This window comes from Mixophyes fleayi, chromosome 7 (assembly GCF_038048845.1).
Source record: "Mixophyes fleayi isolate aMixFle1 chromosome 7, aMixFle1.hap1, whole genome shotgun sequence".
NCBI classification, from domain to species: domain Eukaryota; kingdom Metazoa; phylum Chordata; class Amphibia; order Anura; family Limnodynastidae; genus Mixophyes; species Mixophyes fleayi.
In genome coordinates this window covers 32,093,163-32,105,859 of record NC_134408.1, presented here as the reverse complement: position 1 = coordinate 32,105,859, position 12,697 = coordinate 32,093,163, and the positions used below count along the sequence as shown (strand labels likewise).

At 41.3% G+C, this 12,697-nt stretch overlaps 1 protein-coding gene across 2 annotated transcripts in view; it reads right to left on the bottom strand.

The window, feature by feature from the left end:
- LOC142097601 (uncharacterized) overlaps window positions 1-12,697 on the bottom strand; it is a 43,923-nt gene that overhangs the window by 25,606 nt on the left and 5,620 nt on the right. Inside the window, exon 1 of one of the 2 annotated variants that reach the window (XM_075179588.1) lies at window positions 4,988-5,088. The exons of the other annotated variant lie outside the window; for it this stretch is intronic. Within the exon in view, the coding sequence (XP_075035689.1) occupies window positions 4,988-5,078 (91 nt within the window). The 5' untranslated portion in view covers window positions 5,079-5,088. Of the gene's footprint in view, window positions 1-4,987; window positions 5,089-12,697 lie in introns of those variants that run through there. 2 annotated transcript variants of the gene reach the window in all.

Genomic DNA, 12,697 nt, shown 5'->3' with positions numbered 1-12,697 from the left:
ATTGAGTTAACATTGTGACCTATGGCATTTGACATGTCATCTGTCCTCTCTTTGCTGAACGGTTCATTTATGTAATGGATGTGAAGTACACAGTGGCCAACGGTCCCTAATATCCACGGACAGTTCCAGATTTTAAGATGACAGTATTTTTCACTTCTGATCCATTACACTCTTCCTATTCTGGATATTTATTTCCTCTTATCTGTTCTCTGGACTTTATTTTTTTTTTCTGTAAGATGAGAATTTGAAATGCAAAAGCCAGGGGCAAACGCAGGATTTGTAGAGGGGGTTTCCACAACATGCCGCCAGTGGGCGCGACCAGCATGCATGGGGGCGTGGCTATAATTTTAGACACTGCTTGGCTGCTCTCCAACTCTTCATATCCCCATAATATACATGGGCAATGCTGCGTGCACTACTGTTAGGTGCACGCAGCTCTCCCTTTTCAAGCAGAGAAGCGTGTGAAGCGGGGGCAGGGTCCAGCCACCTCAATTATACAGTGCCTCATTCTTGGAGGGGGGTTTCCAGGCACTAAGAAACCCCTCAGTTTGCCTATGAAAGCGTACATTAAACCCAAGATTAGCGCTGCGGAATTATTTGCTGGCACTACATAAATAAATGTTAATGATGATATTGATGATTAACAAACATGGTATGCTGGGGATTGTAGTGCATGAGGGTCCAGTCAGTACGGTGCATTATATAGCTAGAGCAAAGTGCCCCCAGAAATTATTTTGCGGGTATCTGCAGACATATGGTAAATTCAATACTATAACAGCCAGTGGGACAAGAGGTTTACTAGCGTCTCCATAAATGCAGGCTTGGGAAAGCCGAACTGCAAAACTAAGGCACATGAAAGATTTTATTGAAACCTTGCATGCAAATGTCAACTGTCTACTGTAAACAAGAATTCCAATGTGACTATGACCATGCAATTTTTTAGATTCCTTTAAAAGAATTATTACATAGTAATAAATATAAATATTGATTTTACCTTCTTACAGCCAAAATATTATCAACCCTTTGTTCAAAACCCCAAGTGTTTGCTTTGCTGTTGTTTGTGTTGGAAGAAGCCATGATTTGTGCAGTACTTACATAACACTGCCTTTTATATATACACACACAGACAAATAGAAACCATACACATCACTGAAGTATGTAGTGTCACTGGATCATTTTAAATTAATAGGCTGCATTCTCAAATGCCTGTCTCCATCACTACTAAGTTAGTGAGAGGCACGTAATTAGTTTAATTAGTTTACTAAACAAGTGCCATGCTAATATATGTATAAACTCTAATAAGTAATACCTTTATAAAGAGTGAGTTCTGATCTTAGGTGTGCATAGCTCATTTCGTTAGGGTGTGCACCCAGGGAAACCTAGAGAGGGCTACTCTGCATTACACAGTGGCTAAGTGGTTAGCACGTCTGCCGTACGACACTGGGGTCATGAGTTCAATTCCCAACCATGGCCTTATCTGTGAGGAGTTTGTATGTTCTCCCCGTGTTTGCGTGAGTTTCCTCTGGGTGCTCCGGTTTCCTCCAACACTCCAAAAAAACATACTTGTAGGTTAATTGGCTGCTAACAAATTGACCCTAGTCTATGTGTCTGTCTGTGTTTGTGTGTGTGTTAGGGAATTTAGAATGTAAGCCCCAATGGGGCAGGGACTGATGTGAGTGAGTTCTCTGTACAGCGCTGAGGAATGAATTAGTGGCACTATATAAATAAATGATAATAATAAATAATAATAATTGCAGGTGGCCAATGGAGGGCTATGTCTAGGGGGATGGTGTCTAGTAGTATGCCATACAGTGGTGCCCCCAGTTCATATAATGACAAAGAGATGTATCACCAGTTCATAGTATGCCAAACAGAAGTGACACAAGTTCATATCATGCCATACAGTTTTGATCCCAATCAATATCATGCCACACAGTAGTCATCCCAATTCATAACATGCCACACAGTAGTGATCCCAATTCATATCATGCCACACAGTAGTCATCCCAATTCATATCATGCCACACAGTAGTCATCCTAATTTATATCATGCCACACCGCAGTCATCCCAATTCATATCATGCCACACAGTAGTGCCCCCAGTTCATATTATGCCACAGTAGTGCCCTCAAGGGTGCCAATAGGGGAGGAGCAGGTACAATGTACTGGGGGCCCTACCCTGCCTGTGTAGTGGCAGGAGCCACCAACCACCCTGTGCACACACCTATGGTTTTGATGTCCTTGCTTATAGTTCCACAAAGACTAACAATGATCCTATATCCCGGATTAAGGACTTCACCTCACCCTGTTATGGGCAGTCAGGATATAAAAAGAACCAGAATCTAGTACAGTCTAGAAAATGACAGTTAGATTCTGATTGGTTGCTATGGGCAACACCTCCACTTTTTCCTTTTTAGATGGTTTGATAAATCTACCCCTATGTAAGTTATATATAAGAGACATTGGTTTCCCCATCTAACAGAGCCGTAACTAGGCAGGTGCGGGCGGTGCAGTCGCCCAGGGCGCATGTCCAAGGGGGCGCAGCAGCCGCCCGCTACCTTCCTCAGTACCTTAACTTTCAGTCCTTGACAGGAAGTTCGGCATTTGCGTTCCAAATGCCGAGCTTCCTGTTAGTGGAACGCACATATGTTCCATTAACAGGAAGTTCGGCATTTGGAACACAAATGCGTTCCACTGCGGAGGTGAAAGGCTATCCCTCTGCATTTGCCAGCCACTACTCCCTTAGCTCCCGCATGCACTAATTGGACAACAGGCTGCTAAACAAAATACCAAATCGGTTGGAGCAGTAATTCATGGACTCTACTGTTCTGGCCAGCCTGGTCTTTTTCCAGAAAGGCATCATGTTATCCAATGATAATATGCTGCCCACAGGAGTGTGCATGAGCAGGAGAAGCAGTTACGAGCCGATGGAATATGTTGTGGAAATTCGCCAGGGAACTGGAATGCCATACTCCAGGTAGATAACTTTATGGAGAAGATCTTTTACTTTTAATGTTCAACCCAAAACTTAGTTTTGTGTGGAATTATTTTTTAATATATACAAAGATAGCATATTACTGAGCTTAATTATATATTTGAAATAACTGGAGTGTTTACATGTAACCAAATAAGTGGACTATTTTCCTTTTCACTGCTCTGCAGCCATACCGACCACCTGCCCTGATTTTGGCGGGATAATTCCAAATTGCGGACCTCGAAAGAGGCACAGCATGCACAGAAAGGACAGTGGGCATTTTAGAAAGAGCCCGGGTGGGGTTTCGCCTGTCTGCATCACAGTGGGGAGGTAACAGAGTGTAATGTCAGATTAATAGAGAACAATTACTAGAAAGGGAAAGAGTTAACCGCACCAGGTATAATTTTTAGGCATTACCCTTCAATATATCTAAATTTATATTATTTAGGAAAGATATAGTCCTATAGGCTGCACCCAACACATAACATTGAAGCATCGGAAAAAAGAAGAAAGGAAAAAGAAAGATGGGTATTTCAGGGGCACTCAAGGGTAGCCAATGCATTAAAATATATAAATGTTATTAGGTATGCATTAAAAATGTAGAATTGATCGGATGGAAAGCGAAATAACTAAAACCAAAAATAAAAAAAAAGTGCGTTGTGAAATTAAAAATGCAATGTAAATTGCATATCGTTGCTGCTACCATGAAATAATCCCATTATTATCTATATACTTATACACTCTGCTTGTTCTTAATATGGTTTTGAAATATCAATAAGATATAAATAGAAAAAAGGGGAATTAACTGTATCCTCTTTATTTGGATTATACAAAGTCAGTTTCCATATCATTAAAATAAATATAAATTAGTGGAGAAAAATTTGCAGACAGGACTACATCACTTCTGAACTGGTATGACAGAAGGTGACATTATAGACCCCTTTATGTTGTAAATTGATTTTTCAAGCACACAGATGAAAAGGAAGACGATCATTTAAAGGAGGCAGGGAGAAACAAACCAAACACATACAGCAAGCAATGGAAGGAGGGACAAATTAAATACATTGAGAGACAAAATAAACTAAAAGTTCAGGTAGTGGCAGCAATAACTAATATCAGGGATGGATAAGACAAGTTTACATATTATCTGACATTTCCCCAGTGAAGAGATGTAAATCAGGGATACTGACAGCAGATAATAGCTGGAGGTGAATTATTATTATTATTATTATTATTATTATTTATTTATAAGGCGCCACAAGGTTTCCGCAGCGCCGAACACAGTACAAACAATGAATGAGGCGGTGGTCGCCTGTGAGACCCCTTGTACCTCACCAGTGGCGCACGCAGGGGGGTTTTCTGGGTCTCCAGAAACCCCTCCCCTCTGCCAAAGAGGTGCCCCTGTACTATCCAGGAGCCGCGGCGCTGTCAACGAAGTGGCCGCGGTGGTGCTGTATCGTATACAGCACCGCTGCGGACGCTTCTTTGACAGCGCCGTGGCTGCCGGATAATACAGTGTTGCCGAAACAGAGCTGCTGAGCCTGCGCAGGAGCTCTCGCTTTTTTTTCTTTTTTCTTTTTTTTTTGGAGGGGGGAAACTTAAAAGTCCTGCGTGCGCCCCTGCTCACCTTACAGAGGAGCTTATTCTCCTCCGTGCTTTTGTGCTTATGTTTGGGGTCTGCAGACGTGTAACAGAATTCTTTCAGTAAAGTGCTAGCCACACCCCCCACATTAGGTTGGCCACACCCACTCGGCAAATGTCACTCCCACTTAGATGGGGGGCGCCGGTGCCCTGTCTCGCCCAGGGCACTAAAATGTCTAGTTACGGCACTGCCTTCTAATGTACACCCCCACAAAACCTCATAGCTCCTACTACCTCTTACAAGGACAGCACAGTCAGTATAACTTTGTCCTATACTGTTTTAAAGACACATGATTTATCTTATGGGATAACTTATCAATAAATATAGCATATCAATGTAACCAACACCGCTGGAAACACCAAGACACTTACCATTACACCGTGTACCTGATAACAGTAGAAGCCACAGTAAGCTTGTTTGCAGCACCTGATGTGACACAGGGAACATTACATCTGTCTCCATATCGGTTTCACTTAAACAGCACCTGGAGGGAAATAGATCTATTTATCAAATGTGAGTACTATTATTTTAATGTTGGGGCTGTAGGGAGGCCTAATTATTAAATGTGGGTGCTATTTTGATTTAATGCCAGGACTGGCTGGAGTTTTCTAAATTTCATGTACCCATTTTCTTTTCGAAATAGGGCCCTCAATATTCCAGGATCCAGACAAGTAGCAAACAGTCTAAAGAAAGCAGCAGCCACAGGTGGTGAAAGTGAGAAGAACAGGTTGGAGAGAGCAGGACAGTCTGCCAACTGTCCAGAATCTTGTGGGGCAGCCCTGAATTTGGGTATCTCTCTCGCTTAGTCAGGATTTGGTCCGACAACAAGGACAGTTGGGACGTATGTCCTGCTTTACACTGTACTGCTCGTGACGGCAGAGCTGCGTGCACCTAACAGTAGTGCACACAGTTTTGCCTGTGTATTTGTCTAAAATGTATCTAAAATAACCCCCTGTCTTAAGTGCCCCGGGCCTCCCAGAGCCTTATCTCAGCTCTGGCGATACTGTAGTGGTTCTTGCATTGATTCCATTATCTGCCTTCTACCATTGCACTGACAATATCATTATTCCTTCCTCCTTTGCACTTACTATATCACCAGCAAGGCCTTTGAATAGCCCTCCCCTTCACTTATGCCATTGTCTGCCATCCCTCCCTGTGCTATTATTAATTCAAATCACCACCAATCACTGGGCACATTTAGGGCTCATACACAATTGTTAAAAAAAGAAGTGTTTTCTTGCAGATGCTTGAAGCATTTCACCTTTGTGGTGATCACACTGGATAGCTATTTATTATAAGGATTATTTTTAATGCACTTTTTAAAACATACAGTGCACTTTATTACATATTGAAGAGAGAAGTTTGGCTGGTAGTTTGCATCTCATGACATCAGGGGAAGATGCAACAGTGCGGTGAGGTGCTCATATGCTGCTCTATGTTTTGCAATAGTTAAACTTATTAAACAAAGTTAGATATGTTTCTATGACGGGAATATTGGAAGGATGTGTTAGTAGGCAACTAAACAAGTTTGAGCACAGAGATGTAAACCTGTCGCAGATAATGCAAAAGGATTCATGTGTTTTTATAACACAGGACAAGCAGGTTTTTCCCCTGCATTTCTTTAGAAATGAGCCACTGTGTCTTAAGTCATCACATCTAGGTTTTCCTGAATGCTACTACAACCGAATTCTAGTAGTTCTAAACCCCGCCTACTTTTGTGTTGGCCCCACCTACAGTTGAGTTGGTCCCGCCCATATGAGGCCACTTCAAGACTTTTTTCCAGGACCACTTTAAGTTCCCAATCCGCCCTTGAGGGTACTCATGGATGTTCAATTAATTTAAACTTATATATTTATATTACTATTCATTAAAGTGTATGAGTTTTTCCTGGTTCTTAGAAAGTAGCAAAATAAAGGTAAAACGGTGTTACAGTGACATGACTTTATTATGTGAAATAGAGGTGATTTAACAATAGCAGAATGTCCTGCAATGGCTTTGCCACCACTTATATTTGTGTCAATAAACACTTGAATTTGTGTGTTGATAATCTCTCCGCTCGATTTCAAAATCAATATTATCACAGCTGCTAAACTAATATTTATACCATTAGAAATAGATAATTACCAATAAAACTTTTAGTAATAAAATTACGTCTCTGTAACACCATTGTTTTTACCTTTATTTTGCTACTTTCTAAGAACCAGGAAATAACTCTACGTTGAATAAACATCTAGATAATATGCATTGTTCATGATGGACCCTTCACCACGAAAACTCTAACCAGAGACTTGGTATATTACAATAATGTTACGAAAATGTCCACTATAAATATGCAGCATTTTACAGTATAGTGTTAGACCGGGCTGGGTATGTCATGGGGCTGGGTTGGTACACATTAGTCATATTTATAACATTGAATCTACCACGACTTGAACTTAAGCTGTGAGTTGAAGCCATGTGAAATGACCATGTTATAAATATGAGAACCACCGTAACACCTCAGTTAGGAGATCCTAGGAGCTAGTCTTGCGTCGTTTATCAGGGCTTATTATTTTGGCAAGGATCCTTGGATGTATTACAGATGAAAACCCTGGTTGTAGGTGAGCAATAAGGGTAAATAAGGATTTTGAAAGGGTATTTTTGTTTTAATTAAAATACTTTTTACACCGGTGTGTGTTTTATTTATATTTTTCCTTGGTGCACTATAGGACCCAGCTGGGTGCCAGGGCATACTGGCACTTGGGGTTCCCCAAGTTGTAGGTGCTTTCGGGGGTGGACAGGGGTCAGCTTGGGCACTCTGACCGGTCTGCGGCTACACAGCCCCATACGCAGCAAGCTGTGATGCACTGTGTGTTCTGACACCTTTCTATCATAGTCAGCATTAACTTTTTCAGCAATTTGTGCTATAGTAGATCTTATTTGGGATTAGACGGACTAGCCTTCACTCCCCATGTGCATCAATGAGCCTTGGGTGCTCATGACCCTGTCTCCGTTCATCGGTTGTCCTTTCTTGGACCACTTTTGGTAGGTATTAACCACTACATACCGGGAACACCCCACAATACCTGCCGTTTGGGAGATGCTCTGACCCAGTTTTCTATCCATCACAATTGGTCCTTGTCAGAGTCGCTCAGATCCTTACGCTTGCCAATTTTCCTGCTTCCAACGCTTTAACTTTAAGAACTGACTGAGCCTCCTGCTGCCTGATATACCCCACCCGTTGACAGTGCCATTGTAACAAGATAATGTTATTCACTTCATTTGTCAGTGGGTTTAATGTTGTGACTGATCGGTGTATGTTCAGGTGATGTAAAATGACACTCACCCTGGGAAGATATTCACAGTGATTTTTTATTCATGTAAGTTCAGAGGTCCATGCTTTAAAGGAAATATTTTTGTCAATATTATCAGTGTTGTACACATTGTACAGTGATTCCAAAAGTAAGTGTAAAATGCAGGTCTGCTCTCATCATCATCATTATCACCATTTATTTATATAGCACCACTGATTCCGCAGCGCTGTACAGAGAACTCACTCACATCAGTCCCTGCCCCATTGGAGCTTACAGTCTAAATTCCCTAACATACATACACAGAAACTAAGGTCAAGTTAATAGCAGCAAATTAACCTACTATGATTTTTGGAGTGTGGGAGGAAACTGGAGCACAAAGAAGAAACCCACGCAATCACTCTCAACCACCTTTTCTACGCATTTCACAAGTAACAACTTGCGTCAGCATGCAAAAAGTTTTCGTTCAAAAGATTGCTACAATATACACTGAGAGAGACCAATGTTATGATTCATATAACACTGTTTGAAGATCTATTATATGTAAGTGTGTTTTGTAACATATACCTATCACTATATTTGAACAAAACACACTATATAGTTTTTTCCTTATCTTGGGGTACTCTGTACATGATATCTTCTGAAAGTTTGGAACTACAATGTTGCCATGCAGAAAATAAATCTTTATTGCATGCTATGCATTGCACGTCTACATTTTAAAATGTATATCATACACAAGAAACATGAGGGTATATTTACTAAACTGCGGGTTTGAAAAAGTGGAGATGTTGCCTATAGCAACCAATCAGATTCTAGCTGTCATTTTGTAGCATATACCGTATATACTCGAGTATAAGCCGACCCGAATATAAGCCGAGGCATCTAATTTTACCACAAAAAACTGGGAAAACTTATTGACTCGAGTATAAGCCTAGGGTGGGAAATGCAGCAGCTACTGGTAAATTTCAAAAATAAAAATATTGGGGGGTGGCTTCAATGCATTAGGTAAACACTCATTATTTAATCTCTGTTTGTAAACTAATAAGAGACTATCAGTAAATGTTAATCTGGTGTGGAAAAGAGAGGGGAATTCTTGATGAATTGTCTTGTGACCTTTGAATCTTGACATTATTATTATTATTATTATACATGGCCAGATATTTGTGTTTTTCTTGGATGATTCTCACTTACCAATATAATTATCCCTTATTCACCAATAAGTACAGCCCTTTATAGTATTAATTGAATTAAATCCCCCTCAAATCAGCCTGGGGATATCTATCCTTTACCTGCTGCTTATAACAATGCATATAGCCTGATCTTAGTTAGTGCCATAGCATATAGTCAAGTCATGAATAGAATTAACTATGTATTGCAAGAGTAGTCTGTAACTCAGTGTGAGCTTGCTTGCATATCCGTTTACAGCCCTCCTAGAAGCTGTCCGTTTCTGCTCCGGCATCAGTTCTAAGTTAAACTCGTTAACTCATTCATTCATCTTTATCTAGCATGATCAAAGTGTAATCCTATAGTCTACTCACAAATCATTAACACTGTCTGGTAGGCACATAGATACTATCAAAGCTTTTCGTCACACTCATTGATCTCACTGTGTATTCACTGTGTATTGCAAGAGTAATCTGTAACTCAGCATGAACTTGCTTGCATATCTGTTTAGTGCAGCCCTCCTAGAAGCTGTCAGTTTCTGCTCCGGCATCAGTTCTAAGTTAAACTTCTTAACTCATTAACGAGTGAATTACCAGACGACAAGTTCACTCGTGTATAAACCGAGGGGGGGCTTTTTCAGCATAAAAAATGTGCTGAAAAACTCGGCTTATACACGAGTATATACGGTACTAAATAAATGATAACTAGAATCTGATTGGTTACTATAGGCAACATCTCCACTTTTTTAAATCCGCAGTTTAGTAATTTTAACCCATAATATCAATAATAATAGTGAATAATAAATACCATGTATTTGTGTGTGCATTTCTAGGCAAAAACCATGTGAATTTTAGCATTTATTCCACATTTTATTTATATTTTATCTATAACACCCGAATCATTAAATTCAGTCTATGAAAGAAGGAACAGGGGGCAATAATAGTGTGACAGACACAATAAAGATAAATGACCATTGCCCTATATCACCACAATTTGTTTGTGTTCATAAATGACCACTATTATTTTTACTGAATTTATATTATATTACATTTGTATTATACTGTCTCTGGGAATATTTTTTTTCAAGCAGTGACTAAACCAAGCCTGTCCAACCTGCGGTCCTCCAGGTGTTGTGAAATTACAAGCCCCAGCATGCTTTGCTGGTAGACAACCAGTTGATAGCTGGAAGGGCATGCTGGGACTTGTAGTTTCACAAACATCTGGAGGGCCGCAGGTTGGACAAGCCTGGACTAAAGTAATTTTTAAGACTGTAAAATTTTAACAGAAAATATTCTTCTTATCTGGAAGGTTTTCCAGTAGCTGATAGAATATGAGATATACTATGCAGGAGAAAATGTTAGGAGTGAACAATGACCAAGTTGCTAATTTTAAATCCCTTTATATTCAGACTTATTTTCACTGAATTCTATATTGACTTTCTGGGATAGAGGGTTTTTATTTTTCCAACAACCTATGTGAAAACTTATCCTCTAAAATAATCAATTCTGTGACTTATTTTTTTTTTGTATGTTTGCTTCACATTTTTCCTTTTTATATTGTTTTGATGTTTTTGTTTCTTTGACTTCTTTTCACACAAGTTCTCCTTAGCTCATCAGCATTTGTAGATTTCTTAGGTCACGTGTGCTTAGAGATCTAATACTGGCTGACTGTTACGATTTTGATGCCTTAGTCAGTATTAGCACAGGCTTACCTAGGGCGCGGAGTCTAACGGCCTTCCGGTCTTCACCAAGAACCACCGCAAGGTAGTGTGGGCTTAGCTGCCGAAAAACCGCAGGTCGCGGCCCCCAGATTAGCCTACTGACGTAAGGGAGAAAGTTCTAAGTGATGGCAGGCAGACAAGAAAATAGACAATGCGGTGCAAGTACAGGCACTAACCGTTAATTCCAGGCGTAGTAGGTCTGGAACAGTAACCGGTAGATGCACAGAGGCAATGGGTGCGTGGCAGGATCCAGAGAATAGTTGGTAACACAGCCGAGTCGGTACACAGAAGATAGTCCAGTTGCGTAGTGCCAGGGATAAGCCAAAGAATAGTCAGGTCACAGCCAGGTAGGTACACAGGAGTAGGAGGAATAGAGGGGTTAACAGGGAGCAGGTTCACAGGAGTCAGGACACAGGAACTGTAGCCAGGAACAGGAAACACATTGCTCTGACACAGGCAGCGTGTCAGAGCAGGGGAGATATAGGAGTTTGAATTCCCCGCCCAGGAGTCACATGATCAGCAGCAGAGAGAACCCGGAAGTGCGGCAGCGCTAACAGAAGAAGCGCTGAAGAGATGGACACCGCTGTCAGCTCCCGCTGACAGCGCAGCGGAACGGTAACAAGGTAAGTTCCTAACAGTACCCCCCCCTTCAGGGGTGGCCTCCGGACAACCTATAAGGCTTTAGAGGGAACTTGGTATGGAATTTCTTCAACAAACTCGGAGCATGAAGGTCTCGTGCAGGAATCCAAGAACGCTCTTCAGGACCGTAACCTTTCCAGTCAACCAGGAACTGCAAGGAACCTCTGGAAATCCGAGAATCTAGAATCTCCTTCACCTCAAATTCCTGATCTGGTGCAGAAATAGCAGCAGGAGGTCTTCTTGAAGAGAAGAATTTGTTAACAACAAGTGGTTTGAGAAGGGAAATGTGGAAGACATTGGGAATCCTCAAGGTAGGGGGTAATTTTAATCTAAAGGCCACCGGATTAATGACCTCAATGATCTTGAAGGGACCGATAAATCGGGGAGCGAATTTCCTAGAAGGAACCAACAAGCGAAGATTCTTTGTAGACAACCACACTTTGTCACCAGGAGTAAGTAGTGGAGACGGTCTTCTTCTTTTGTCAAATGCTTTTTTACTGATGGCAGAGGTGTGAAGTAATTTGCGTTTGATAAGATCCCACCTAGACGAGAAGTCCGATAGAAGGGAATCCACTGCAGGAACCCCAGAAGCGGTTAACTCTTTGAAGGGTGGAACTTTAGGATGAAATCCCTGAAGAGCAAAAAAGGGAGAAATGGAGGTAGAGTCGTGTGAATTATTATTGTGGGCGAATTCTGCCCAAGGTAATAAATCAACCCAATCATCATGTTTAGCTGAAATGAAACATCTGAGGAATTTCTCCAATTCTTGATTCGTCCTTTCCGTGAGACCATTACTTTGCGGATGATATGCAGAAGAGAAATTTAACTTAATTCCACAAAGACGAGAAAAGGCCCTCCAAAATCTTGCCACGAACTGAGTTCCTCGATAAGAAACGATAATATCTGGACAGCCATGTAGGCGGAAAATTTCTTTAATGAAGAGTTGAGCCAGAATAGGAGCAGAAGGGAGACCTTTTAATGCCACAAAATGAGCGGCTCGGGAAAGGCGATCGGTGACCACCCACACTACTGAGAACCCTCTGGAGGAGGGTAAATCTGTGATAAAATCCATGGAGAGATGACTCCAAGGTCGATCCGGAATTGGCAGAGGCTGCAGCAGACCGTATGGAGCTTGACGAGGAACTTTATTCTGAGCGCAAGTGGAACACGCCGTCACAAACTGTCGAACGTCCGAACGGATAGCCGGCCACCAATAACTATGGGAGATAAATTCCAAGGTCTTCTTTATACCGGCATGACCAGAAAAA